The sequence below is a fragment of the Passer domesticus genome, chromosome 14 (assembly GCF_036417665.1).
Source record: "Passer domesticus isolate bPasDom1 chromosome 14, bPasDom1.hap1, whole genome shotgun sequence".
Taxonomy (NCBI): domain Eukaryota; kingdom Metazoa; phylum Chordata; class Aves; order Passeriformes; family Passeridae; genus Passer; species Passer domesticus.
Window position 1 is genome coordinate 19,584,225 of NC_087487.1, and position 27,194 is coordinate 19,611,418.

Genomic DNA, 27,194 nt, shown 5'->3' on the forward strand with positions numbered 1-27,194 from the left:
GGGATAACCACAGCCACAGCCAGGATGGTTTTATGGGGATAAACCCCACTACAGCCGGGATGGGTTTATGGGAATAAACCCCAAGTGCAGCATCCATGGGATGGATCCTGCTGGAAACATCCCTGCTCATCCCCCCTCGCTGCGCTGAGCACCGTCCCCTCCTGCAGTTCATGGACATCCCCATTTCCCAACCCCTGGAAGTGCCCATGGCCAGGCTGGATGGGGCTTGGAGCACCCTGGCACAGAGGGAGGTGTCCCAGCTGCAGGTCCCTCCGCAGCCATGCCACCCCGGGGCTCCAGGATGCCATCCCTGCCGCGCTCACCGCAGTAGGCGAATTTGAGGGAGAGCACGCAGCTCTCGTGCAGGTGCAGCTGGTACTTGTCGGGCTTGGTGTGGTGCAGCACCTCCACGTTGCTGCTCTCCATGCCCACCGCCAGCCACTCGCCCGTCGGGCAGTACCCCAGAGAGAAGATCTGTGGGCAGAAGTGGGGTAAGGGGAGATCAGCGGGAATTCCCGGCCCCCCATGGAAGGGTGGGATGAGGGATCATCAAGGTGACTCTCCCAGTCCCTGTTCTGGGACCTGTGGCACTGCTGGAGCTGCTGGCCAGCCCCAGATGGATGGAGCAGGTGGGGAGAGGCAGATCCCTGCGTTGGGATGGCTCCATCCCTGCGTGTCCCCTGCCAATGGGACACAAGGTCCCAGCTCTGCCCCTCTGGATCAGGGCTCTGGCAGGCTCTGCTGGAGGAGGCAGGATCCTGATCCCTGACCCCTGCTCTCATCCCACCCCAGGACATCCAGAGATCCCAGTTACATCCACAGGCATCCCATGAAAAGAGCTGCTTCCTCAACAGCAGCCTCATCCTGCAAGGATGGAAAAGGAGAGCTGACACAAGATCCAGGGAGCCCCATGGCTCCAGCATTCCTGGGCCATCCCGAAACCAGCGGGAACAGCCACGCTCGGAGCTCCCAGGGGGTTTTCCCAGCAGGAAAAGCCCCTCCAGGGAGCCAGGGGCGAGCAGGAACCCCTGCTTTCCGTGGGGATGGATCCCTGAGCCTGCCCCGTTCCCTGGCCCTACCTGGGAGGTGAAGTCGTGCTGCTGCAGCTGCCGCCCTTCCCGCAGGTCCCAGGAGCGCACCGTGTTGTCCAGGCCCCCCGTCCACAGCTTCGTACCGTCGTGGGAGATGTCTATGCAGCTGGCCCCGTCCGTGTGCCCTTGGAACTGCCTGGGGAGCAGAAAAAACCATGGAGGTCTGCAAGGGGAGCGCTAGGAAAAGCACGGAGCCGTGTTCGAGGCGCTCAGATGAGGTTTGTGTGGCTCGTCCACACCAAATATCCCTGGAAATCCATCCAGGAGCATCCCGGGCTGAGGAGCAGCAGCCTGGCCAAGGATGGGGCTGGCTTAGGGATGAGCACCAGGAGATGGTGAAGCACCACCAGAGGGTGTTCCAGGCTCCAGCCCCGAGGGGATGGGGCACTCCCCATCCCTGGAATGTTTGAGGCCAGGATGGAAGGCTTGGAGCAACCTGGGATAGTGCAAGGTGGTTTTGCCCATGGAAAAGAGGAAAGGGACGTTGATGGGAGGGAAGAGGGAAGGGACCATGATGGGGAGAAGAGGAAAAGGACTGTGATGGGGAGAAGAGGAAAGAAACAGCAATGGGGTGGGGAAAGAGGAAAATAGAGATTGATGGAAGGAAGAGGAAAGGAATATTGACAAAAGAAGAGGAAGAAGGACACTGACAAAAGGAAGAGGAAAAGGGATACTGACAAAAGAAAAGAGACATTGATGGAAGGAAGAGGAAGTGGGACATTGACAAAAGAAGAGCAAAAAGGACACTGACAAAAGGAAGAGGAAAAGGGCTGTTGTGGGGGAAGAGGAAAAGGAACACAGACAGGAGAAGACGAAACGGAACGCGACAGGATGAAAACACCTTTAAGCCCTGCCCAGCCCAGCGCAGCGCAGGCTCCCCGAGCAGCAGCAGCCGGCGGGCGCTCACCTGACGAGGGTCTGGTTGTGCAGGTCCCAGACGGCGATGTTGCCGTCGCTGCAGCACGAGAAGCACACCTTGGCGTCGGGGCTGATGGCCAGCGCGTAGCACGCGGGCGCTGACGACGTCAGCTCGGCCTTGATGCGCGGCTGTGGGCGACGCCAGGTCCCAGATGGTCAGAGTGCTGGCCTCGCCCCCCACGATCAGCGTGCGCCCGTCCGGCAGCAGCTTGCAGGAGCGGATGTAGTTATCCCTGTTCTGGGGACACAGGGGACCGTCAGGGACGGCCTGGGCACCGCGAGATGGTGAGGGAAGGGACGGGGGGGAGAGGAAAAGGGATGTGGAGGGGGAAGAGGAAGAGAGTGCAACTGGGTGGGAAAAGAGGAACAGGAACGTTGAGGGTGAAAGGGGAAAAGGGAAATTGATGGGGAAAGGGGAAAGAGGACGTTGATGGGGAAAAGGGACGTTGATGGGGAAAAGGGACGTTGATGGGGAAAAGAGGAAAAGGAATGTTGATGGGAAAAGAGAGATAACAGGAAGAGGAATAAGACAGTAACAGAAGACAAAGAGTTGGTAATGGGGAAAAGCAACAGGATGTTGGGGGGGAAGAGGAAAGGGAGGGCAGTGGGGAAAGAGGAAACATAAATGGCAACGTAGGGAAGAGAGGCTGATGTTAACGGGGAGAAGACGATTAACAGCATCGGAGGCGGGTGCAGGCAGGGGACAAGCCCTGGGGACAGCAGCAGCCCCACCACGGGGACTCCAGCCGTGCCAGCCTCACCAGGCAGTCCAGCTGGGAGATGGGGCTCTTGCTGCCGGGCTGGCTGATGTCCCAGATCTTGACGCAGCCCTTGCCGCCGGTGTAGACGTGGCGGGTGGGGTTGCTGATGGTGACGGCGCACACCACCTCGCCGTGGCTCAGCGTGTTGATCTGCCGCGCGTGCCGCGGGATGCCGGGCCCCGCCAGCGCGTCGTGCGGGAACGGCACCGGCTGCATCTGCCCGTCCGCGCTCACGTGGAACGAGTACGCCCTGCCGGGGGAAAGGGCTCAGCTCCAGGCTGAGTGAAGCACCAGCCCCCAGTGAAGGCCTCCCTCTGTCCCTCCTTGTCCCCTCCGATCCCACAAAATTCCAAGCGGTGCTTACGGTTTCCCTCCAGGGATGGACGCCAGGCTGGAGGGCAGGCCCGGGGCTCGCATGGGTGGGTGAGGGTCAAACCCGACCTGCCAAGAGATGCACGGACACGGTGAGGCCAGGAATGGCACCCGGCTTCCCATCCATGACCCCTGGGGACACTGGGCAGCTCCCGCTGTTCCCCTGCTGCTCAAAGCTAACTGGCATTTCCCCCTGGCAGGAAGGGCAACCAGCCAAGGGTTCTGGGTCTGCAAGAACCAGGTGGGACACGCTCCCTCTCCCTGTGTTGTTCCCAAGCCCCAAGGGAGGGATTCAGCCATGTTGTGCACAGTACCCCAAGGGCAGAAACCCCATTCTGTGCTTTAGTGGCAGAGACCCCAACCTCTGCTTTAGTGGCAGACACCCCAACCTCTGCTTTAGTGGCAGACACCCCAACCTCTGCTTTAGTGGCAGCGTTTGACTCCTTATTCTGCCTTAAAACAGGAGTTTAGTGAGAGGAATGGGAAGGGGGTTGAGGAATGGGATAAGGGGCCAAGGAACAAGTAAGGGGCCAAGGACCAGGAAGGAAAAACCCCAACCCAGTGGCACATGCACGTCACCCCACCACGAAGCACGTCCATCCCCACCCCTTCAACCCCAGCACAGCTGGCTTTGAGAAGGAGCCCCAGCCTGCCTCCCAGCCCCCAGGAGCCCCCCAGCCCTCCCCCCGGCAGAAAGGAGCTAAAAGTGCTACGTACAGCTCCAAAGCTCACCATTGGCGACCGGCCGTAGGCGGCAGCGGCGGCGGCGGCCGCGCTCATCTGCGGGGGGAGGTTGTGCAGCCCCGCGTAGGCGCCGGGGCTCGTCAGAGACCCGTTCATCTCGTGGTGCCCCATCATGGCAAAGGGCGCCGCGTAGGAGCCCGCGATGGAGATGGGCGTCCGCAGGGCCGAGGCTGCGGGAGGGGGCACGGTCAGGCAGGGGACACGGGCAGGGAGCTGGGGACACGGGCAGGGACACGGGCAGGGAGCTGGGGACACGGGCAGGGAGCTGGGGACATGGGCAGGGACGCGGGCAGGGAGCTGGGGACACGGGCAGGGAGCTGGGGACATGGCTGGGACACGGACAGGGAGCTGGGGACACGGGCAGGGAGTGGGACATGGACACGGCTGGGACACGGGCAGGGAGCTGGGGGACACACAAGCAGGGAGCTCGGGACACAGGCACAGCTGGGGACATGGCTGGGACACGGGCAGGGAGTGGGGGGACACAAGGGCAGGGAGCTGGGGGACACACAGGCAAGGACACCGGCAGGGCTGGGGACATGGGCAGGGAGGGGGACAGGGAGCTGGGGACACACAGGCATGGCTGGGGACTCCCTCCCACATGGGTAGGGAGTGGGACATGGACATGGCTGGGACACGGGCAGGGAGTGGGGGGACACACGGGCAGGGGGCTGGGGGACACACGGGCAGGGGGCTGGGGGACACACGGGCAGGGAGCGGAGCAGAGCACGGCCACAGAAAAACCCAACACCACGGAGTCCAACCCCACCTTCCTCCCAGCCCAGAGCACTGAGTGCCACATCCCTGGGATGGGGCTCTCCACCACCTCTCCCTGGGCACCCTTTTCACAAAGAAATTCCTCCTGATGCCCAACCTGAACTTCCTCTGGCACAGCTTGAGGCTGACCCCTCATCCCAACCCCACTCACTCCACAATCAGCCCTCCCTCCTCACCCCATCAGCTACTGAGACCCAGATTAGGTCCCCCATAAACCTCATCCCCCACAAACGCAATCCCCCAGAGCTGCTGTTCCCCATTGCCAGGGCCAAGCCGAAGCTGCGCTGGGGACAACGGTGACACCGTGGTGACACCTGTACCCACCCAGGGGGTCCATGCCGCTGGGCTTGCCGGGCATGGGCCGCAGCCCCGGGGTGCTGCTGGTGCCCGGGGTGGGAGCGTCGTTCCTGGGCGTCGGAGTGTTGGACTTGAGGCCGGGCGTGGAGGATTTGTCATTCTGCGGGAAGAAGGGATGGAGAAGGAGGGGTGAGCTCCAGCTGCTGGGACCCACAGCCCCAGGGAGCCCCAGGGGGACGTACGTGGCCCAGGTCCTTGGTCTTGGAGGAGGGAGTGCTGCTGGAGGAGGCCACGGAGGCCGGGCTGTTGGGAGCGTCCCCCTTCTTCAGCCCGCGGGCTTTGTCCAGGCCGTTCTCCGGGGGGGAATGGGCCGGGCTCACCCGGGGGGTGGCGGGGTCCTGCCAGGGGGGAAAAGCCTTGGAATTCCCACAGTGGGAAGGAGGGGCTCCCTCCGGCTGGTGTTGGGAGGCCCCCGAGGAATCGGCTCCCCCATCCCAAAGGCAGAGCTCACCTCGTTGGAGACATCGACCACCAGGTCATCGCTCTTGTCACCATCGCTGTCCTGGAACACAAAATGTGTCACACCCCGCAGAGAGCTCCAAAAACTAAGGGGATCAGCCCCCCGAGGAGCCAAACCACCCCAACAGCAGCAGGACACCCGGGCTGGAGATCAGGGGAAATTCTTTCATGGAAAAGGTGGTCGGGTGTTGGAAGGGGCTGCCAGGGCAGGAGCGCAGCCAGGCAGGGGAGTGCATGTGGCACTTGGGGACACAGATTATGGTGGCCTTGGCAGTGCTGGGGGATGCTTGGACCCCATGGCCTCCAAGGCCTTTTCCAGCCTGAACGATCCCACGGTTCTCTGACCCACATCAAACCTACAAAGCACCACCCCAACCCCGCTTTCTGCCCCCAGGTGCTGCCCCAGGGGTCCCCGCGGCCTCCAGGGCTGTCACTGCCACTCACATATCGGCTCATGCTGTCCTTCTCCTCCGCTTTCCTCTTCTTGGAGTCGATGCTGTAGTCCGTGGAGCTCCGGTGCTTCTCGCTGGCCCGCAGGCTCTCCGAGGGGGACACGGAATTATTCTGTGGGGATGGCAGAAGCCTTGAAGGGGGGGCAGAAGGAAACGGGGCTCCACGAGCAGCAGGTCCCAGGGGACAGGGATGAGACCCCCTGGTCCCCCCCATGCCATGGGATCCAGGGGACAGATCAACATCAGCCTCGCTGGGAGCACTGGGAATGCTGTGAGGATGGCCATGGACACCTGAGCTGCTTTGCTGCAATAGCAGGAAAAAGCAGGAGGAGGTTGTTTATAAAAACATCTGGGAAAAGCCACATGGCCAGGAACAGCAGGGCACAGCTCTGGAATTGCACAGCTCTGCTCATTGGGAATTCTGTCCTTGCCTCAGGCAGCAAAGCCCAGGACATGCTGGCATTCCCAGGAAAGCTCCAGAGCCCAGGAGCTCTCCCCTCTGGCAGAGCTGGGAGCCTCAGCCAGGAGGAGCAAAGCAACAGCTGCCTCCCAGCCCCAGTACCAAAGGACATCCACAAAATGTCCTGGAAAACCCACGCGACCAGGAGTGCCATGGCACGGGGGAATTCTGCCCTTGCTCCAAGCAGCAAAGCCCAGGAGATGCTGGCATTTCCAGGGAAGGCTGGAGGCAAACACGGCAGCACAAGAGGAGGACGCCTGGCCCTGATCCTGCATTCCCTCCCCAGTCCCTGGGAGCAGCAGGATCCATCCCTGCTCCCTCCCCTCAGTCCCTGGGAGCAGCAGGATCTCTCCCAGTTCTCTCCCTGCACATTCTCCCCCTCAGTCCCCGGGATCAGCAGGATCCATCCCTGCTCCTTCCCCACAAATTCCCCCCCTCAGTCCCTGGGATCAGCAGGATCCATCCCTGTTCTCTCCCTGCACATTCCCTCTCCCCAGTCCCTGGGAGCAGCAGGATCCATCCCTGCTCCCTCCCCTCAGTGCCTAGGAGCAGCAGGATCTATCCCAGTTCCCTCCCTGCACATTACCCCCCTCAGTCCCTGGGATCAGCAGGATCTATCCTGGTTCTCTCTCCACAAATTCCCCCCCTCAGTCCCTGGGATCAGCAGGCTCCAGCCCCGCTCTCTCCCCCAGCCTGCCAGCCCCGCCGTTCCCGAGCCGTGCCCGCCTTTCTTCCCCGGCTGAAAGGGAGAACCAAAGCAGTTCATGTTTCTCCTCGGTCCCCACTAAGCAGCTTTGGATAACACGGAGCTCTTTCTTCCCAGGCAGTCATGCTGAAAACCCTCGCAGCTCCCAGAGAATCATGTCAGGCATTTAGAGGCATCGATCCATTCAGCCCCGCTCCTGGCCCGCCGCCAAGGAACTAAATATTTTTTATTGCACAGGCAAAGGCTGGGGAAAATATGAATGACTAACGCTGATTATCGCACACATTAAACCTCCACGGGGAATACCCCGGCTCGCAGTTTATGGATTGGGAAGCTGCCCGGCTCCGACGGCCCCCTGCCCGCCCCAGGAGCGGGTTAATGATGCCCAATTCCCCTCTGCTCCCCCCTCCGAGCACTTCCCTTCCCCGCTCTCCAAAGGGCCGTTTGTGGGCTCGGGGCTGGCAGGAAATCGCTGCCAAGCCGCAGCTCAGCCGGGCTTTGTCCTGGCAGCTTTTCACACGGAATGCTGGGCTGGGGAACGAGCTCCGGCATCACCCAGCCCGACCTGGACCCAGCCCCAGCCTGTCACCAGCACGGGGAGCTCGGGGACACGGCCAGGCCCTGCTTGGGCAGCTGCAGGGCCTCCCTGCGCTGCCCCTTCCGATGGTTCACTGCCCTGTCCTTGGAGGAATTCCTCCTGATGTCCCATCTTCCCTGAACAGGGTGGGAGGTGCTGCCTCAGCCCCATTCCATGAGCCCCCACCTGGCTCCTGCCACCCTCCACATCCTCCCATCCCAGCTCCCAGGGAATCCATCCCAAGGGCAGCCTCTGAGGTGTCTCCAAAATCCAGGGATTCCCCTGGTTAGGAGCTGCTCGAGCTTCCAAGCCCTGCATAATACGGAGAAATAACCAAGCCCATCCCAGATCAGGTGGCCCCAGGAAATGGGGGGGTGATCAGGAAGGAACCAGCCTCCCCGAGCACCCAGGGGCTCTGGGTCTGACCACGCTCACTCTGCCAAAATGATGGAAATGGAATTTCCTGACGTGCTGCCACAAGCAAAGCAAAGGGATTTCAATCCCATTTCCAAACCACCACCACGGAGAAGGTGACTCTGCTCATCCCAGCACAGCTCTTCCAGGCAGGATGAGGGATTTTATTGCCTGGTTTATTGTTCAATAAGACCTGTGCCAAAGGCAGCCCTGCAGCTCCCAGGCACCAGGTGGGTTTTTAAGGGATAAATCAAACTCAGCCGTGCAGCCACCAGAAAGTGGGAGCAAAAGGAAGGAATGGGACTTACTGCACTTGAGTCTCGCTCTTCAGGAGGTGCCAGGGCAGAGGGGAGGGCACGGCCAAAACAGAGACAGGAAAATAAAGCAAGTTAGGATAAGTCTTAAACCAAAAAACAAACCCAGAACCTCCTCGTGCTCTTAAGTCCAACCCTTAACCTCCAGCCCTGTCTGGGCTCTCTCCAGCTTTACAATCTCCCTCCATCCATCTCTCTCTCCCATCCAATTCCTGCCCCTTTGTCCTTGTGATTTATCTGGACATGCCCTGGATGCAAAGGGAATGGCAGCAGCCCCAGGTCTGTCCCTGGAGTCACCCCACAGCCCTGGGGGCTCAGCTCCACACCAGGAGCTGGCTCAGCCCTTCCTCTGCACCCACATTGTGCATTTTCCCTGGAATCTCTGGCAATCCATGCAGAAAATGAATGGAACAGGAGCACGGCTACCAATAGTTTTGTCTCACTGCTTTTTTTTCCACCCCAAATCCCCCAGCAGAGCCCAACAGCTCATGGAGGCTGTGGGAACCTGCCCTGCCAAGGGGAGAGGGGAAATATCCCAGATCCTCCTGTGCTGGGGGACCTGCCAGGACAATCCTGAACACCGCTGGTTTGCAGCTGGATCCACAGACCCTCCCATCTGCTAACAAATGGTCAGATCCCAAATGATGGGGAAAAGCACCAAGCTGCTGCTGCACAGAGCTGGATCTCTGACCACGGGAAGGCCCTGGTGGTGATGGAGAGGAGGAGGAAGGGGAGGGTGAAGGCTGCTTTCCCATTAAGGCACAGCACAGGAACTGCAGCCAGGCTCCACCAAAGGCTGAGCATCATTTTAGGGAATTCTGCATCCCTAAAAGGGTAATCCCATGATCTGGATGCAGCTGACCTTAGGGGTGGGAAATGAGCCATGACAGGACCAGGGAGCTCCCCCAACATCTGAGGGACCTGGAGCAACTCCTGAGGAGGCCACAGAACTGCTCCAGGGGCTGGAGGCAGGCTGGGAATGTCCCCCTGGAGAAGGGAAGGCTCCAGGGAGGGCTCAGAGCCCCTGGCAGGGCCTGAAGAGGCTCCAGGAGAGCTGGACAGGGACTGGGACAAGGGACAGGAGACAGGTAATGGCTTCATAGTGGGGAAAGTGGAATTTGGGTGGGATATTGGGAAGGAATTGCTCCCTGTGAAGGCAGCACAGGGTGCCCAGAGCAGCTGGATCCCTGCAAGTGCCCAAATCCAGCCCGGAGCCCCCCGGGTGTCATTTTTAACCTTCCCCCCGACCCAGCCCGGGACCGTGGCCGCGGGGGCAGCCGCCCCTCTCACCTCTGTGGTCCAGGTCGTGGTGGTTCTTCTCGTCCTTGACGGCCAGGTGAGCCTGGCTGCCCAGGGCGCCGAGGGCCAGCAGCCCCGAGCTGCTGCCGCTGACGGGCGGGATGCCGGGGGGCTGCAGCCCCGAGGGGTGCGGGGGCAGCTGCACCGGGGGGCCGTGGGCAGCGTGCGACAGGTGCTGGGCCTGGAGCTGCTGCTGCTGCAACGAGAGCGCCAGTGAGCCGCGGGGGACAGGGACGGGGACAGCAGGGGACAGCGCGGGCAGGGACGGCCCGGCGGCGCCGGGAGAGGCCCCGCTGCATGCCTGGAAGGAGAAGCCCCGTTAGCAGGACAGAGGGGCCCGGGATATCCCCAGGGATGTGCCCAGGATGTCCCCAGGGATGTGCCCAGGGGTGTCCCCACAGCCCCTGGCACAGCACACACACGGCTGCTCCCCAGGACAATCCTGCATTCCTGGAATGCTCGTCCCTGAGGATATGGTTAGTTGGGTTTTCCAGCAGTAAAAGGGAAAAAAAAACCCTCAGGAATCCCACCCAGGAGGCAGAGATCCCGTGGCTGGAGGGCAGCAGCTAAACCAGGCAGAGGGAGAAAGTTGCAGCGCCCAGGAGGCTCCCAGCCAGCTCAGCACAGGGCAGCTCTGCTCATTTGCTCAGGAGCAGCTCCCAGGTGCTTCATGGGGGGAGGAAAAATCCACACAATGGCCTGGTCCCATCAGACCCTGCTGCTCCCAGCCCCTTTAGACACTGGATAAATGCTGCAGGGATTCTCCATTCCCACCATGGTGCTGGACATAACCCCCCACGTTCCCTAGAGCTGCAGCCCTGCCAGGATGGCACAGGGCCCCAGCTGCTCCCAGGGTTTTTTGGGAGTGAATCCTATCCCATCCCATCCCAGCAATCCTCCAGCCATGGAGAGTCACTGCCTGCTGCAGCTGAGCTGGAAACAGCTGAACTGCAGCTCTGGGGAGAGAAGGGAAAACCAGACACACTCCCTGCTTCAAACAACCTTGGAAGAAAACCTGAAAACCAGCTGAAATCCCAGGAGCCACTCCTGAGAGCCCCCGGGCCTGCCCTGTGCAGCCAGGAGGGTCTTGGAGCTGCTGCTGCTGCCTGGGACCCTCCTGCCTGCACCCACAGCCCCCCAGCAGGGAAACCACATCTGGGCATCTGAGCACAGCGGGAATCACGGGCTGGGGACACCCGGAACGAGGGGACACCTGAGCTGCAGCAGAGCCCCCCAGCCCACTCCAGACCCCCACAAGCAGCCTGGATCAGGATTTGTCCCAGGGCACTCCGAGGGGCAGGGATGGACAGCAGGACCTGCTGGCACAAGGGCCAGCCCAATGGACACCCCCAGGAACACACCAAAAACACTCCTGGGGATGGAGGGCTCCCCAAAACATCCCTGGGGATGGAGGGCTCCCCAAAACAGTGCCCCCAGGGTTGGAGGGCTCCACTCATGTTCCCAACAGTTCCACCAAGGACATTTCCAGCCCCTCTTGGCCAGAGCTGCAGAAGGTGCTCCCAGGTGCCCCTGGATCCCTGGCAGTGCCCCTGGATCCCTGGCAGAGCCCAAGGCCAGGCTGGAGCAGCCTGGGACAGTGGCAGTGTCCCTGCCATGGCTGGGGTGGCACTGGGTGGATTTAAGGTCCTTCCAACCCAAAGCATTCCAGGATTCCGTGGGAAGTTTCCCCACACCAAGTCCAGGTTTTGGGGGAGCAGCCCTGGCCCATTCCTGATGGAAGAATCCATTTTGGGGAGCAGAAGGCGATGTCCTGTCCCATTCCATGGACACAGCAGGCCCTTCCAGAGCTGCTTTCTCATCCCTGAGGGATGGAGAGGGAAATCCCATTCCAGAAGAAGATTCCAGGTGGGAGCTGGGGGCAGAAGCCACAGCCCCAGGCACAGGAGATCCATGGAAGCAGCTCTGACATCCCAGCTGCAGCAGGAGCCACACGGAGCAGGCCACAGGCCTCTGCTGCAGGACATCCATAAATCCCTGAGCCCTCCAAAAGCAGGAGCTGGCTCTGCCAGCAGGATGGGAAGCATCCTCAGGATGGACATTCCAGAGTGGCCCCAAAGCAGGACACGGAGCAGAGCTGGGGGTGAGGGGCACCAGGTTGGTCCCTGAGCAGCTCCTCAGTGGCAGATCAATCCTCTGGCACCAGAACAAAGGGAACAGATCCGTGGGGCTCTTCCCAACCCCCATTTCACAGGATTTCCAGAGGCAGGGCTGGCCATTGTAGCAGAGAACAGCCCTGGGTGGTTTCCCAGCACCTCCAAGCATTCCCACATTGCTCTCCTGGGAGCTCTGCATTGGTATTTCCATATTCCATCCCAGGAATACACCAAGATCCAGTGGTTTATCCTCAGCAATCTCCAGCTTCCAGAAAGATCTGCACGCTGTAACTCATGCCAGCAGCTTCCCACCCACAGAGGGGACGTGCAACAGCAGCACTCCAACTCCCAGGGCGTGGATGGCAATCCCAGCCCTGGAACAGCCCAGGGGACAGCACAGCCCCACCACGAGCAGGGCAGCAGCACCACGGGGAGAACAATCAGCACCTGGAGCTGCTCCAGCAGACCAGAAAAAACTGGGATTTAACAGGGTTTCTTCCTGGATTTTAGGCTGCCAACAGATAAATCCATGCAGGGGCTGGGTGACACAGCACAGCCCCTCTCAGGACGTGGAACAAGGTCAGCACACGGCATCCCTGGTGGCCACAGCAACACCTCCAGCTGGGTTTGGTGTCTCCCTTCTGGCAGGGGAGAGCAGAATCCGTGTGGGATGTCCTGAAGCCTCGTCCCGGGGGAGCCAGGGCAGGGCTGGAGCTCCATCCGTGTCCCAGGCAGGTCCTTCCCGAGGCAGGAGAGCAGGGTGAGCCAAGGAGCCTGGGGTTCATCCCGGGGTGGTGCTGCAGCATTCCCAGCTTCCCAGTGCACCGTCCTTGGGAACGAGGTCCTGGAGGCTCCGAGGAGGGGCACAAACCCCCCTGGCACTCGGTGGCACAGAGTGTCCCTGCTGGAAGGCCCATCCCATCCCTCATCCCAGCCCTGGAGATGCTGTGCTCCAGCAGCACCACGGGCTGAGGGCCTGCTGCAGCATTCCAGGCATGGGGAGGCTCTTTGGAAACTTTGGGAAGCCCAAATCCCCCTGCCCAGGGAGCGAGGTCCTGCTCAGTGACACACACACAGGACAAGGGTTTGGAGCAGCATTCCAGGACCGTGGAGTGACTGAGCCCATCCACAACTCAGGATGCTGCACTGGGGCTCCAAGGGAATTCCAGCATCAGCGTGGGCTCCTCCTGTGCTGGCAGGAGCCTGGCAGGGAGCGATGTCCCCAGTGTCCCAGGAGGCTGGCGAGGGATAACAATCCCACACAAGGATCCCTGCACACCCACGGAGCTCCCCGGTCCCTCAGCGGTGCCACACAGACCTGGGGACACAGAAAGAGGCTCCAAATTTGGGAGGAAGGCTGGCAAGGAGTGTCTGCTGGTGGAGTGGCTTTAATTGGATTATGTCCATCACGCTCCATGCCTTTGTTGCTGATTTAATGGTTCAGCACTTCAGTTCAGCGCCGGCGTTAAATTTAGTGAGGAGTTTAATCATTTCCAGGGCAATCATTTCCAGGGCTACAACCAAATCAAGGCTCCATTTCAGCCCAGCCCCGAGCGCAGGAGCTGCAGACAATGGCCCAGATGCATAAAATTAACAGTTCTTGACCTCCAAAGGGGCAAAAAAAGAGCTTGGCACCGTTTGGGGGGGTTTGGGTGCTGCAGGATCTGCACTGGGGCGTTGGGGCAGGCTGGGGACAGTGGGGCCACCAAGGGCTGGAGCCCAGGGACACCAGGACACCCCAGTGCTGAGCAAACCAACCCAGGAACGTGTCCATGTGGGCAATGTTAGAAAAACAACCTGCTGAGGGCAGGGCAAAACACCAAATCCTCTGTGCTTGGGGGGGCTCAGGGGCTGGAGCTGCCACCCAAACCAGCCCCGTGCTCCAGGAGGAGCCTGGAACCATCCCTAAAAACCATGGGAGGCCCTGGGATCACCATCCCTAAAAACCATGGGAGGCCCTGGGATCACCATCCCTAAAAAACATGGGAGGCCCTGGGATCACCATCCCTACAATCCACAGGAGGCCATGGGATCACCATCCCTAAAAACCATGGAATCACCATCCCTAAAAACCACGGGAGGCCCTGGAATCACCATCCCTACAAACCATGGAATCACCATCCCCTCCTGCCAGCAACAGCCCTACACTAACAAACCACTCCATGCACAGAGAGGAAGAAAAACCCAAATCCTTTGGATTTTGTGTCTCTGTGGGCAGCAGAGCAGGTGCAGGAGCACAAATCCTCCAGCCCAAGCAGCCCCACGCTCTGGGATGAGCCTGGAACCATCTCTAAGCCATGGGGTCACCAGCACCTCCTGCCAGCACCACCCCACAGTAACCAACCACTTCCTGCACAGAGGGGAGGGAAAAAGACAAAATCCTCTGGATTTTCTGCTCGGGAAGCTCCGGAGCAGGTGCAGGAGAGGAGCCAGCAGCCAAAGCAGCCCCACGTCCCTGCACCAGCCATGGAAGGCTGTGGGATCACGGGGCAGCAGCGTGTCCCTCCCTGCCGGGCCAGCCCAGGGGAGGTGTCCCCGATTCCTGCTGGGAGATTCCTGCTGGGAGCTCCTCAGGGAGCCAATTAAAGGGCTGGGCTGGCTCTTAATGACAGCAGGGCCTGGCTGTGACCCAGGCAAGCAATTATCCAGGGAATGGGGGTCACGGGCCTCCCCATCCACCTGAATTCCAAATCTGCCCCTTCAGCGGCTCCTGCTCCATGCCCAGCCCACCCCAAACGGGTGAGGAGCAGCACGAGGGTGCAGGGTCACCCCAAAACCCAGCTCCCATTCCTGGGGCACTTCCCAGCCCCACCACGAGGGATCCAGCTGCTTCCTCATTCCCAAAAACTGCAGGAGCCCAGAGCACGATTCCACAGTGGGTGACACCCATAAAATGCAGGAAAATGGATGGAAGAGCAAGTTAGACACAGAAAATTATAAAGACCCTTGATGCCTACGAAGTGTAAATAGTTATTAAAAATAAAAATCATTATAAATTAGTATTTTCTGGGAAACAAAGCCAGAGGAGCTCTGGAGCCACCTGCCCAGGTGGGAATTCCGATGTCCCGGGGTTTGCTGCAGGACCAAGGCAGTGACAGCAATTACAGAAACGATTAAAATTGTTAATTTTCAATCAGAACCCCTCAATCTGTGCGGGAAAGGGTCAATGCATGGAACAACAACTCCTCAGAGGGCACAGCACATTCCACAGCAACAGCCCGGCAGAGACAAGCCTGGCCTCAGGGGCTGGGGAGGCTCCCATCCCAAATCTCCCCAGGAGCATCCCACTGCAATCCTGGAGCTGCCAGGCAGGCAGCAGCTCCCAGCCCTGTCCTGCTGGGGGCCAGATTGGGGCAATTTGGGGCAGTTTTGGGGTTTGGGACAGCCAGGAGCTGTGGGACTGGGCCAGTTTTGGGGTTTGGGACAGCCAGGAGCTGTGGGACTGGGGCAGTTTTGGGACAGCCAGGAGCTGTGGGGACTGGGGCAGTTTTGGGGTTTTGGGATGGCTGGGGACTGGGAGCCGCCCCGTGTGCCCTCCTGAGCGCAGGGTTGCCTCTGGATATGGTAAATGATAGGAATAAAAGGGGAATACACACGGTGAGAGGCAGATTGGGAAGTCCACGTACCCCGATGATAGCATTCAACTCCGTCATTGTCACTTGCTTGGCACGTTCAACAGCCTGGGCCACCTGCTGTTGGTGCTGCGGGGACACAGGGCCTGGGTCAGCCACAGCCCAGTGCAGAACCCCCAGCCATGGTTTCCCTGCTTTTGGGCCCTATTTTTCCCATTTTTCCCTTTTTTTTCTACCCTATTTTGGGTGCAGCAGCCCAGGGCACCTCCCAGCTCCTCAGGGAAAGGGGAAGCCCCTCGCAGCCTTCTGGGCTCAGTGCAGCCCCCCACGCTGAGCAGAGCCCCTGCAGGGCCCAGCTCTGCCCATCCCAAGGGTTCTCCAGCACTTGGGCAGGATTTAAATCCCATTTCTCCCACCCAGCCCTCAGCCAGGGACTCAGCACTGCCTGCAAGGGAGGGGAAGCCCCTGGGAGAAGTTGCACGTCCTCAAAGAGGGTGTGGAAAAGTCCTTACCTCTTGTGACAGAAAAGGCATGATCTGGGCTAAAATCGTGTTCAGTCTTTTAGCAATTTCTGTCTGAAAAAAGGGAAGAAGGAAAAGCAGCAGTCAGCACCCAGCAGCAGCCTCCCACGGGTGGCACGAGGCTTCCTGGCAGCGGCGCTGGGTGCCCTCCCTGACCCCTGCCACAGATCCCCTCTCTGTCCCTTCCCAAAATCCCCTCTCTGTCCCCTCTCCCTTCCCAAACTCCCCTCCCTGTCCCTTCCCAAAATCCCCTCCCTGTCCCCTCTCCCTTCCCAAAATCCCCTCTCTGTCCCCTCTCCCTTCCCAAAATCCCCTCCCTGTCCCCTGCCACAGATCCCCTCCCTGTCCCTTCCCAAACTCCCCTCCCTGTCCCCTCTCTCTGCCCATGGAGGCAGGGACTCTGGGAGCCCCCTCAAGCTCTCCAGCCCTTCCCTGGGACCCTCCCCTCCCGTTCCCAGCACGGGTGAGTGTCCTGGAGCAGCCTGGCAGTGTCACACAGCCTGCCCTGGCTCCATGACAACAGCCAGGCTCATCCTGGAGAGCTGCTGCATCCCAGGAAAGCCAGGCTGGGGGGCCCCTCCATTTCCTCCCGCTCCCGAGGCTGCACTGGGGGTTTGGTTTCTCCAAAGCACACCTGGCAAGGCCACCCACCAGGGCTGGGGGGCTGCTCTGCCCCCTGCCCACGGTGGGATTCCCTGTGCCAGCCACACATCCTGCTCTGGATGCACCAACGCCTCCCTGGGGGAGCTTTACTGGAGGAAAAACCCCAAAGGACACCCAGCCCTTGCTGGGGATGGTGGGACACGCTGCTCCTGCCACACAAACAAGCACCATCAACATTCCCAGAGGCACCAGGGAATGGGGACACCGGGAAAATCCTGACCTGCCCCAGCCTGGAGTCACCCCCATGGAGGAAACAGCCCCACAGAGCCCAGAGCTCTGGGTACAGCTCCAAGGGCTCCCCACAGAGCTCCCCATGGGCTGCACAGGCACAGGAGCATTCCTGGCCATCCTCTCCTCCAGAAACACTCCTGGAGACTGGGTTCCACCTGATGCTTTCCTTAGGAATTAGCTCCTTAGGATGCTTAGGAGCATCCTTAGGATGCTCCTGGTGGGATGGCAGTGTCCCTCTCCAGGGATGCTCCTGGTGGGATGGCAGTGTCCCTCTCCAGGGATGCTCCTGGTGGGATGGCAGTGTCCCTCTCCAGGGATGCTCCTGGTGGGATGGGCATGTCCCACCCCAGGGATGCTCCTGGTGGGACAGCTGTGTCCCTCTCCAGGGATGGCCATGTCCCTCTCCAGGGATGCTCCTGGCAGGATGGCCGTGTCCTGGCTCCCAGGGGTTAACTCTGGCTGCTCCTGGCCGAGGCAGCTGTGAAAACAGCTCCAGCTCCAAGGCAAACACGCCGAGCGGCCGCGAGGATCCAGCGCCACAACAATGGCCGGAGCCGAGCGCTGGCACGGAATCAAACGCCCCGAAATTCCTCCCGCCAGCCCCAGAGCTCCTTATCAACAGCACGAGTGATTAACCGGGAGAGCTCCGGCCTCCTGCTGCCAAGGAGAGCCTCCTTCCCGGGACAGCCACAGCCACCCCTGTGCTCCCCTCATCACCCCAAATCCACCCCGTGGCTCACCCTGCTGATCCCACAGCTCACTCCTGCAGCACCTCTGGGTTTTAAGCCCAGCCAAAGCACAGGAGCCCTCAGCTCCACCTGCTCCCAAGCACCCCAAGGAAGATCCCCAAATATCCTAATATGAGGGAGAAATCCCAAAGGACAGCCAGCCCTTGCTGGGGATGGTGGGACACGCTGCTCCTGCTACAGCAGCAACCCAACAAGCACCATCAGCATTCCCAGCGGCACCATAAGCAAGGAGACGCTGGGAAAATCCTGATCTGCCCCAGCCTGGAGTCACCCCCATGGAGGGAACAGCCCCACAGAGCCCAGAGCTCGGGGTCCTGCTCCAGGGGTCCCCACAGAGCTCCCCATGGGCTGCACAGGCACAGAACACTCCTGGCCATCCTCTCCTCCAGAAGCACTCCCGGTGATTGGGTTACACCTGATGCTTTTCTTAGCAATTCCAGAGGCAGGGAACGTGCTGGCACACCGTGCCAAGGCAGGGACGGCTGGAAGCGACCACGGCTTGGACTCAGGTACCCTGGCCACAGCCACCAAGTCACCGGATCACCGTGGCCCTGGGCGTGAGGCTGCAGGGATCCAGCAGGCAGCCGGGGATCACGGAATCCTGGTCAGAAGGGACTTCAAAGCTCATCCAGTCCCACTCCCTGCACCTTCTAGGAGCCCAGGTTGCTCCAACCTGGCTTTGGACACTTCCAGGAATGGGGCAGTCACAGCACCAGTGTCCCAGCCCCTTTTCAGGGAAGGATCCCTTCCCAGTATCCTGCCTGTCCCTGCCAGCCACTCCCTGTGTCCCACCACTGCAGGGACACTTTGCTGTGGTGACCTCTGTCCCCAGCACAGGGTTTTCAGCACCCAGCACTCCCACAGCAGCCGGGCTGGAAGCTCCAAGTGCCAAACCCAAGCCCAGCCCTGGCGCCGTGGCCGGAGCAGCCGGGCTGGCACCGTGAGTGCCACCAGCCCCTGTGGTGCCACCGCCGTGCCCTGCCTCGGGAACAGCTCCTTCCAGGCTTTTTGGCATGGCACTTGGATCAGATTACATTTAGCTGCAGCTCCATTAAAGATTTATTCCTCCAGCTCTGGCTGTTGGATCGGGATGCAGCGAGCACGGCCGTCGCTCCAGGAGCTCTGCCCTGGCAGCTCCCAGGCTCCAGAACAAATCTGAGCCACCTTCCAGGGGACAGCAGCAGCCAGCTCCCCCGGGCTGCACCCTGGAGAACACAGCATCCAGCCTGACTGCATGGAGCAGGAAGGGAAGGAGCTGGGTTTGCCCCTGACAGCCCTGACCAGCAGCACACGTGACGCTTCCACCTTTAAATGCAAAACTTCCAAGTGAGATGTGAAGCCAAACTCCCCGTTCCACACAGAAAGAGAATTCCCACACGGGATCCAGCGAGCAGAGATATTGGATGTCCAAAATATTATGTTTACAACCGTGAGGTTTCCTGCGAACACGAGATTCAACAGTCTTTAAATATTTGCTCACTTTCCCCTCTCCCATTCCCTGGCACATTAAACTCCAGTTGTCCCCATTAAAACTTTAACCAGGAGGGAACGGGATTCTCTGGAATGCCAGGATCAGGGGAGGGCTCCATGCCCGACACCTTCCCCTCCACAGGGCTCATCCATCACCTTGCCCAGAGCCCCTCCTCGAGCTGCTCCTGCCAAGGAAAGGCTCCATCCATCCCCAGCACGGGTTGCCATGGCAATCCCAGCTCCCATCCCCTTCCGCTGCCCTGCATCCTCCCTGGACCAGGGCGGATCAAAGACCCGCGGGGGGCACGGGCAGAGGCTCCCAAACACCCTGGGACACTCCTGGCTGTCACAAAGGGCAAGGAGTCGGGAGAAGCTGAAATCCCAGCTAATCCCCCTCGCTCTGTGGCCCTGCCAGGAATCTGCCCTGCTCCCTGCCCAGAGCTCCCGGCGTGGGGTTTCAGCGAAACCAGAGAGAACATCTGCACCGTGATAAATCAACACCGGCACCACTTGGCCCTGGCTGAGGCTCCTGTCACCTGCTCTTAAAATGGCCAGGGCCACCAGCAGCATCCGAAGCACTTGGGGACACGGGGAGCTGCTGCTGGCAGTGCCAGGAGCTGGGCTCGCAGAGGGCAGCTCGGTGTGAAAGAGCTGGGGCTGGCTGGGCCCTGCAGCTCCCTGCACTCCCAGCCCCACACCTGCACGGGGCAGAGGGGATTTAAAAACAAACCCCAGGTGTCAGTCATGGGAGAGGCAGAACAGCCTTAGAACTGACCCAAAAGCTGGGAGTGCAGAGCTCCAGGCTGGGGGGGACACCCAGACAGGGCTCTGGGCACTGGGGACGCTCCTTGTGCCAAATTGTCTCAGCTTTGGATGTCCAGGAGGCAAACGGGAGCTGCAGGGATGTCCCAGGCACGGGGTGACCCCCCAGGCAGGCCCCAGCATCCCCCCGTGGCACAGGACAGGACACAGATCCCTCCTGGGCTCCCTGCTCCTGGGGGATGGAGCTGCCTGCAGGAACCAGCCCCACACGCATTGTTCAGCATCCCAAAAACCCTGCACAGAGCACCCCAAAAAAACCCTGCACATGACACCCCCAAAAAACCCCAAACAGCAACCCCAGACTGGCAGAGAATACCCCAAAACACCCTGCACAAAACAACCCCAAAACACCCTGCACACATCACACACCCCTCAACCTCTCCCCCAGACGGAAAATATTGCCCATGGGGAAGGGAATCCCACCAGGCCATGGCAGGTGGAGCCCCAGAGGAGATTTTTGGGCCACACCAGCCCCAAGTCCTGCCCTTGCTGCTGGGTTTATGCAGCAGGATAAGGATGGGGAGAAGGTGCTGAACACACAACACTGCAAAACACCCCAAAACATCCCTGCTCACATCCTCAAATCCAGGACTCTCCGGAGGTGGAACAGCAGGGTTAACCCTGCTCAGACACCCCCCCAATCCCACCCTGTGCCCCAGAGCGTTGTCCAAATGCTCCTGGAGCTCCGGCAGCCTCGGGAATGTCCCCATTCCCTGGGAAAGAACTAATTCATCCCCACAGCCACAGGGCACCTCGAGCCCTGCAGGAGCACGCCCCAGCCCTCTGCTCCTCTCAAAGCACAGCTCCCTCCAACCCCAAGGCTGTGCACCCCACAGCCCCCTGCGGACCCCCCCAAACCCAGTAAATCACACGAGGCGTGAAGCACCAGCAGCATTTGTTGAAACCAGGATATTGTCTCTTTAAGCACATGAAAATCAGGCCCTTGAGCAGTGTGGTTCTCACTCGGGCGCACAATTATGGGTACTTTCAGCTGTCTACCACTATTTCAAGTGCTCTCTCCAAGCGGGCTGTCAATGGCATGTTGAAAGCTATTTGTGGCTGCTATCGTTATTAGCAAAGTGGAGAGCCTGGCTGATGAGAATTAAATTCAGGGCGGGGGTGTGGAGGGGCAGGACACAGCCCCTCATTAGGGAATTACCACCAGCAATGAGGTAAAGCTTGCACAGACCCCCAAAACTCAGCCAGCAGCCCCCCAAACTCAGCCAGCAGCCCCCCAAAATCCAGCCAGGGAAGACAGAATTCCCTCCTGCCTTGGGAGTGCTGAGAGCACAGCTCACAAATTACTCGGCTTCTGAAGTATTTAGCAAATTATTACCTGGCACTCCTTGCTAACGAGCACGACAGAAAGGATATTGTGTTCCTAGAATATTCTAGAAACACACAGACAAAAAGCTGCCTCCCTCCCCTGGAAGTGTTGGGGGGTTTAGGTTTGTTCCAAGCACCAGGCAGGAAAACAAGAAGTGCTTCTGTGGAGCGTTCTCAGCCATAACAAGAAATCAAAGGCAGCACAAAGGTTCTGTCCTCCGAGGTGTCCCGTTTCCCCACGCAAAATGAGTTTTCCTTTTGGAATGGTTATTGCCCTCGGCGATTATCCACGGAGATCTGCACAGAAACAATGCACGGCCGACAGGGGAAGGGAAGTTTCTTTTGGAAAAATCAATTAACCCGACCGAAGGGAAAAAAAAAAAAAAAAGAAGTTTTGTCGGGGTTTCAAAAGAAAACTCCTGATTGGAGTCGGGTTTAGGAAAGCTGAGCCCGGGGAAGGAGTTGAGCTCAGCAGGAAGACTGATGTAAGGAGCAATTCACTGCAAGCGACTGGGGAATCACTTCCTAAATATTTCCTTGCATATGGAGTTGTTTATGAAACTCCATTTTTTCCCTAATGAGAAACAAAACCAGAAGAAAGGGGGGGGGGAAGGCAAAAAAAAAAAAAACCCCAACCCCACACGCAGCCACATATGCACACACTTAATATTCAGCGTGGAAGAGATAATCTGTTATATAAGCCCACAGACAGACAATCCCCTTTTGCTTAAAGATGAAGTATCCATCAATGTTTGTCTGGAGCAGATGTAATCACAAGCAGTCAAGTCTGGAGGGCAGGACACTGCATGAATAATTCAAGCACTTCAGTCTACTTGATTGTGTGCAGATAAACACAAGTCAACCGCTAAACAGGTCAGCTGATAAACTTGTTTGTTCAGGACCAGCCACCCTCAGCCAGATGCCGGCAGGACCACGCCGCAATTAGCGGGATGCCTTGCGGGATGCCTGGCGGGGGATGCTGCCCGGGGATGCCTTTCGGGGGATGCTGCGGCCCCGGAGAGGGGGGAAAACCCTCCCCGGGCGCCCGCTGCGGTCGGGCGCTCCCCGCTCGCCCCATTTTCGCCTGGAAGCCGCTTTGTTCGCTGCCGTGCTGTCAGCTCAAGAGGGAGACAGCTCCAGCTTCCCCGAGCTCCCGGCAGCGGGCAGGGCACGCAGATGTCAGCGGGAAGAGCCCGGGCGGGCACGGGATGCGGCTGGCATCGCCTGCACAGCTCCCAGCAGAGCAGCGACCTCGCCGGGCACCCCGGGCTGCCGGCACCACCAGCACGGGCGGGGATGAGCCAGAGCGGCAATTCTGAGGAATCCTGAGGCTCCTCGGGCACCCCGAGACCCCCACGGGGCACACGGAGCAGGGGCTGCTCCATCCGCTCATCCCGCGCTGCCAAACCTCGGGATGCACCCAGGGACCGGGGGAAACGCTCGGGAATGTCCTGGGAACGGCACTGCCCGGCCAGGGAAACAACCGGGGTGTCACTCCGGCATCCCCCGGAGAGGGAAACAACCGGGGTGTCACTCTGGCATCCCTCAGCGAGGGAAACAACCGGGGTGTCACTGCAGCACATCCCAGTGAGGGAAACAACCCGGGGTGTCACTCTGGCATCCCCCGGAGAGGGAAACAAGCCGGGGTGTCACTCCGGCATCTCCCAGTGACGGAACCAACCCAACACCCCAGGCCACCATTCCAGCATCCCCCAGCAAGGGAACCAATCCAGCATCCTGGGGTGTCACTCCAGCATCCCCCAACGACGGAAACAACCCAACATCCCAGGCCACCATTCCAGCATCTCCCAGTGACAGAACCAACCCAGGACCCTGGGGTGTCATTCTGACATCTCCCAGTGACAGAACCACCACAGAACCAAGCCAGCATCCTGGGGTGTCACTCCAGTATACCCCAGTGACAGAACCAGCCCAGCATCCCAGGCCATCACTCCAGCATCTCCCAGCCCCGAGCGGAGCCATCCAGCACCCAGGTAGGAGGAGGGCAGGCAGAGGAGACCTTGTGCCCCCCGAGCCTGGCCTGGGGTCACTCCGTCCCTCCAGGTCACCCCTGGTGCTGCCGAGGTGGCCGCGGGCTCCGTGTCCCTCTGGCCACACCAGCGCCATCCCCTCTGGCAGGAGGCCAGGCCTAGCCCGGAATCCCGAATTTTGGGGTGTTCCCAGCACCCCAGCACACAGCCAGCCGAGCTCCCCCAGCCCCCACGCAAGGACAGCGGGGCTGCAGCCGGGACGATCTGCGTGGAAGGAGATATTTATAAAAAACTGAAGACTAAGCAGGAATTATTTTCGCTGCCCCGTGACTACGGCGCAGAAAGGCGAGGGGAGGAAGAGAGAGGCGCATTCAGAGACGCTGCTTTGCATCTCATCAGCGCCCTGCGAGCCTCCGAGGAGGAGGAGGAGGAGGAGGGCGATGCCGCTATTGAGCCGAACCACTCTGGAGCTGAATGGGGCTGATTTGCGAGCGGCAAAGTTGATGTCAACTTCTATCTGCCCTAAGTTCTTAATTAGAACTCCTTCTAAAACCAGTAAGCAGCAGCAGCACAAATAATCAGGTCTAATCTCAATAATAACTTTATTCCTTTAAGTTTTACCATCATGTGCGCAGCCTTTAGGCTCTTTACCGATAATCTTATCAAGGTAGCACACCACATTCTGCTGGGGCCTTCTCTATTTTTTCCTTCAGGCAAGTTACACATTAGAGAAGACTGGAAGGGAGGGTTAAAAAAAAAAAAAGCCAACAAAACCAAAAGCCCAACCAGCCCCAAACATTGCTTCACTTCCCAGATGCAAAGACAGCTCCGTGCCATTGAGCAACACACGGTGAGCCCGGAGATAATTCCCGGCCCGCTCTCACGCTCGGGCAGGGCCGGGAGCAGGGCTGACCTTCCCAAGAGCCCCGCTGTGCCCACAACACGAGCGGGGGCCGGCCAGCCCCACCGGTGCTTTCCGAGCCTCGGGAACGCGCTATTCCAGGTACTGACCTCCCTGCACGGGAGGCGAGGCTGTTCTCACCTCTCTGCATAAACACGCTGCCTAAAACCGAAATTCCTCGCGAATATCGACAAAATAACCCCGCCGAGCGCCATCAACCTGCGGCTGCCAAGTGAACAGCCGGGCCGCGGGATCCCACCTGGAGCCACATCCCTGCCTCCAGCACTTATTCCCTATTTAGTGCAATCAGGGCCCATTTTACCTCAGGTGGAGGAAAAGGGCAACAGGAGATCAATCAATCACAACTTCCCCCCTCGAAATTACTCACCTGTTTGTGCATTTCAATATTCAAACCGTACGACATTTCGTAGTACTGGGGAAGGAGAGGAAAAAAAAAAATAGGAATAAATTCAATTAAACACCAGAGCCAAGGAGAATTTGAATTCAGTTCACAGAAGGTATTTGCATAAGGTCATTACCAAAAAGCATCCTGGGCAAAACTGGGCTTAAAGCACGGGTAGCCAAGGAAATTACACCTTATAATAAGCAGATGTTTATGGGTTTAACTGGCAGGCACTTAACGAGGGGACACTCCTTTTGACTCCTGTTTTCTCCTCCTAAGCTACTTAGAAAAACAAAGAGGCGCAGAGCTGGGTGACAGGCGTCTGCTCAGCCCTGGCAGAACAGGTACAGCCCGGAGTCTGGCCAAAAACCCGGCTTCTCACCGGGGGGGCGGGCGCGCTCCCCCCGGGGCCCGGGGGAGCCGCCGGGAGCGCGGGGAAAGGGGCTGCAGGCTCCTGCCCAACCCACCGGAACCCCCACCAGCCCACCCGGGGGCCCGCCGCGCTCGTTCAGCTTCAAAAAGAGCGTTTTGTGGCAACAAAAGTGCCCGTTTCCCCCGGGAGGGATGAACGGGAGGCGGGGGGAGGAGCTGCGATGGCTCCCGGGTGGCCTCGGGGCAGGCAAGGGGGGGACCCCCACCCGCACCGGGGGTCCCCCCGAGCTCGGGGTGGCCCTCCCCGACCCCCCCGCGGCCGCAGGAGCGCTCCAAAGGGGTTAACAGGAAACTTGGGATGGCGCTCCCACCGCCGGGGGCTGGCAGCGCCGGGCACGGCCGCCCCCCCGCCCCGGGGGTCCCCGGGCAGCCGGTGCCCGTGCCGGGGGGGGGGGGGTCCCCCGGTCCCCCCCCCGTCCGTTCGCAGCTAATGACATTTGCAGGCTGATCCGAAATCTGATTAAAGTCTCTCACCATAACGTAATGGCGCTGCATTTCGGTCTTCTCGTTCGCCAGCTTGTCATACTCCACTTTGAGGCTGGGGGGGGAGAGCGCACGGTGAGACCCCGCGGAACCGGGGGGCTCGGGGCGGGGGGCGGCCGGGGCTGCCCCCGGGCTCACCTGTGGTACTGGGCCTGCAGGAACTGGAACTCGTCCTTGATCCGGTCGCAGGACTCGGCCACGGTGAATTTGAAGCCCGGTTGGCCCGGCTGGTGCGGAGCCTGCGGGGAGCGGCGGCGGGGGTTACCGGGAGGCGCGGGGGGTGGGCAGCACCGGGGGGGCGCAGCGGGGGTGCCGGGACTCACCGGGTGCCGGCCCTGGGGGTACATGGCCGGGCTGGGGCGCGGTCACTGGGAGCAGCCGCGCCGAGCCTCGCTACGGCGATCGCGACGTGCGGAGCTGCCGCTGCTGCCCGCCGGCCTCGGAGCGCTCCCGGAGAGGCCGAGAACTGAACAAAGGGACGAGAGGAAAGTCCGTGCGGGGGGCGGAGGAGGAGAGGGCGGAGGGGTGGGTGGTGGTGGGGGGGGGGGGGGGAGCGGGCCCGGCCGGTTCCCCCCCGCACGTTCCCCCCCAGCCCGGCCCGGCCCGGCTCGGCACGGCACGGCTCGGCCCAGCCCCGGGGCCAGGTGCCGACCCCCCCGGCCGCCGAGCTCCGCGGGCCTCCGCTTCCTCACCCCCCCCCCCCCCTCCTTCCGGCACTCGCTGGCGGAAAAAAAAAATAAAAAAAAAAAAAAAGAGAAAAAAAAAATCAATCACCCCCCCCCCCGGAAAAAAAAAAATAGGAAAAAAAAATAGATCAAAAAGCCACAGCGACAACAACAACAACGCGGCGGCGGGAGGAGGGTCCCGCGGTATTCCTGCGGCCGGGAGAAGGGGAAGCAAAGCCAGGAACTAACGCCGGAGCACGACGGCCATGGAGGAGAGGAGGAGGGGGAGGAAGGCCGTACACATCCGACTTCCCGGGCGCCGCGGACATGCGAGGTGCGAGCGGGTCCCCCCGCCCGCGGGCGGCCGTTCAGCTGCGTCCAGCCGGGATCGCCGTAACTCCGGGAGCCATCGCGGAGCGGGCGCGGAGCGGGGCAGCGGCGCCCGAGCACGCGGTGCCGCCACAGCGCCCGGGCGGAGCGGGGCGGCGGGCGGGGGACAAAACCCGGGCGGCCTCGCCGCCCGCAGCCAATCACAGCCCGCCGCGCCCACGTGGGGACGGCAGGGGAGGGCGATGATTGGGCGGCGCTGGCGGAACGTCACAATGGCAGCTTGTGTCTGACGGAGGGGAGGCCGCGGGCCACGCCCCCCGCGGGCCCCGCCCCGCGCAGGCCCCGCCCCCCGCGCGCCCCCGGCCCGGCCGTGACTCGGGCCCGGCGCTGCCGTGACCCCGGCCCGGTTCGGCTGGACAACAAACACAGGCGCCTCGGCACCGCAGCGCCTCCGTGCCGCACCGGCAAGGCGCCCGGTGCGAGCCCCCCGCACCGGCAAGGCCGCCCAGCCTCCCCCGGCGGCCGCGCGGCCCCTTTGATGTGCGGTGCGGGCCGCGCTGCTCCCCCTCACGCCCGAGGGGCTTTAACGAGGAACACGGGTAATGGCGCTAACGTCAGGCCTCCCGCCGCGCCCGGCCGCGCCCCCGCGGGGGACCCCGCGCCCGCCGCGGCGGAGCGGGGCAGCCCGGTGGCGGCGGGCCGCAGCGAGCGCGGCCGCGGCCCCGGCGGCCTCACGGGCGGGCCGGGCCCGGCCCGGCGCACAAAATGGCCGCCCGCCCGCCCGCGCGTCAGACGGAGCCTCCGCCCCACGTGGGGCCGC

The 27,194-nt window shown here is 60.8% G+C and overlaps 1 protein-coding gene across 1 annotated transcript in view; it reads right to left on the reverse strand.

The window, feature by feature from the left end:
- TLE3 (TLE family member 3, transcriptional corepressor) overlaps positions 1–26,539 on the reverse strand; it is a 28,598-nt gene extending 2,059 nt beyond the window's left edge. Inside the window, 20 exon segments of the mRNA XM_064388502.1 lie at positions 324–474; positions 1,080–1,227; positions 1,999–2,138; positions 2,140–2,247; positions 2,771–3,020; positions 3,135–3,211; positions 3,875–4,056; positions 4,988–5,120; positions 5,203–5,358; positions 5,472–5,522; positions 5,924–6,043; positions 8,397–8,413; positions 9,693–9,897; positions 15,442–15,516; positions 15,900–15,962; positions 24,450–24,494; positions 25,371–25,434; positions 25,518–25,618; positions 25,703–25,845; positions 26,294–26,539. Of these exon segments, the coding sequence (XP_064244572.1) occupies positions 324–474; positions 1,080–1,227; positions 1,999–2,138; positions 2,140–2,247; positions 2,771–3,020; positions 3,135–3,211; positions 3,875–4,056; positions 4,988–5,120; positions 5,203–5,358; positions 5,472–5,522; positions 5,924–6,043; positions 8,397–8,413; positions 9,693–9,897; positions 15,442–15,516; positions 15,900–15,962; positions 24,450–24,494; positions 25,371–25,434; positions 25,518–25,618; positions 25,703–25,726 (2,110 nt within the window). The 5' untranslated portion in view covers positions 25,727–25,845; positions 26,294–26,539.
- Positions 26,540–27,194: the final 655 nt, after the last annotated feature.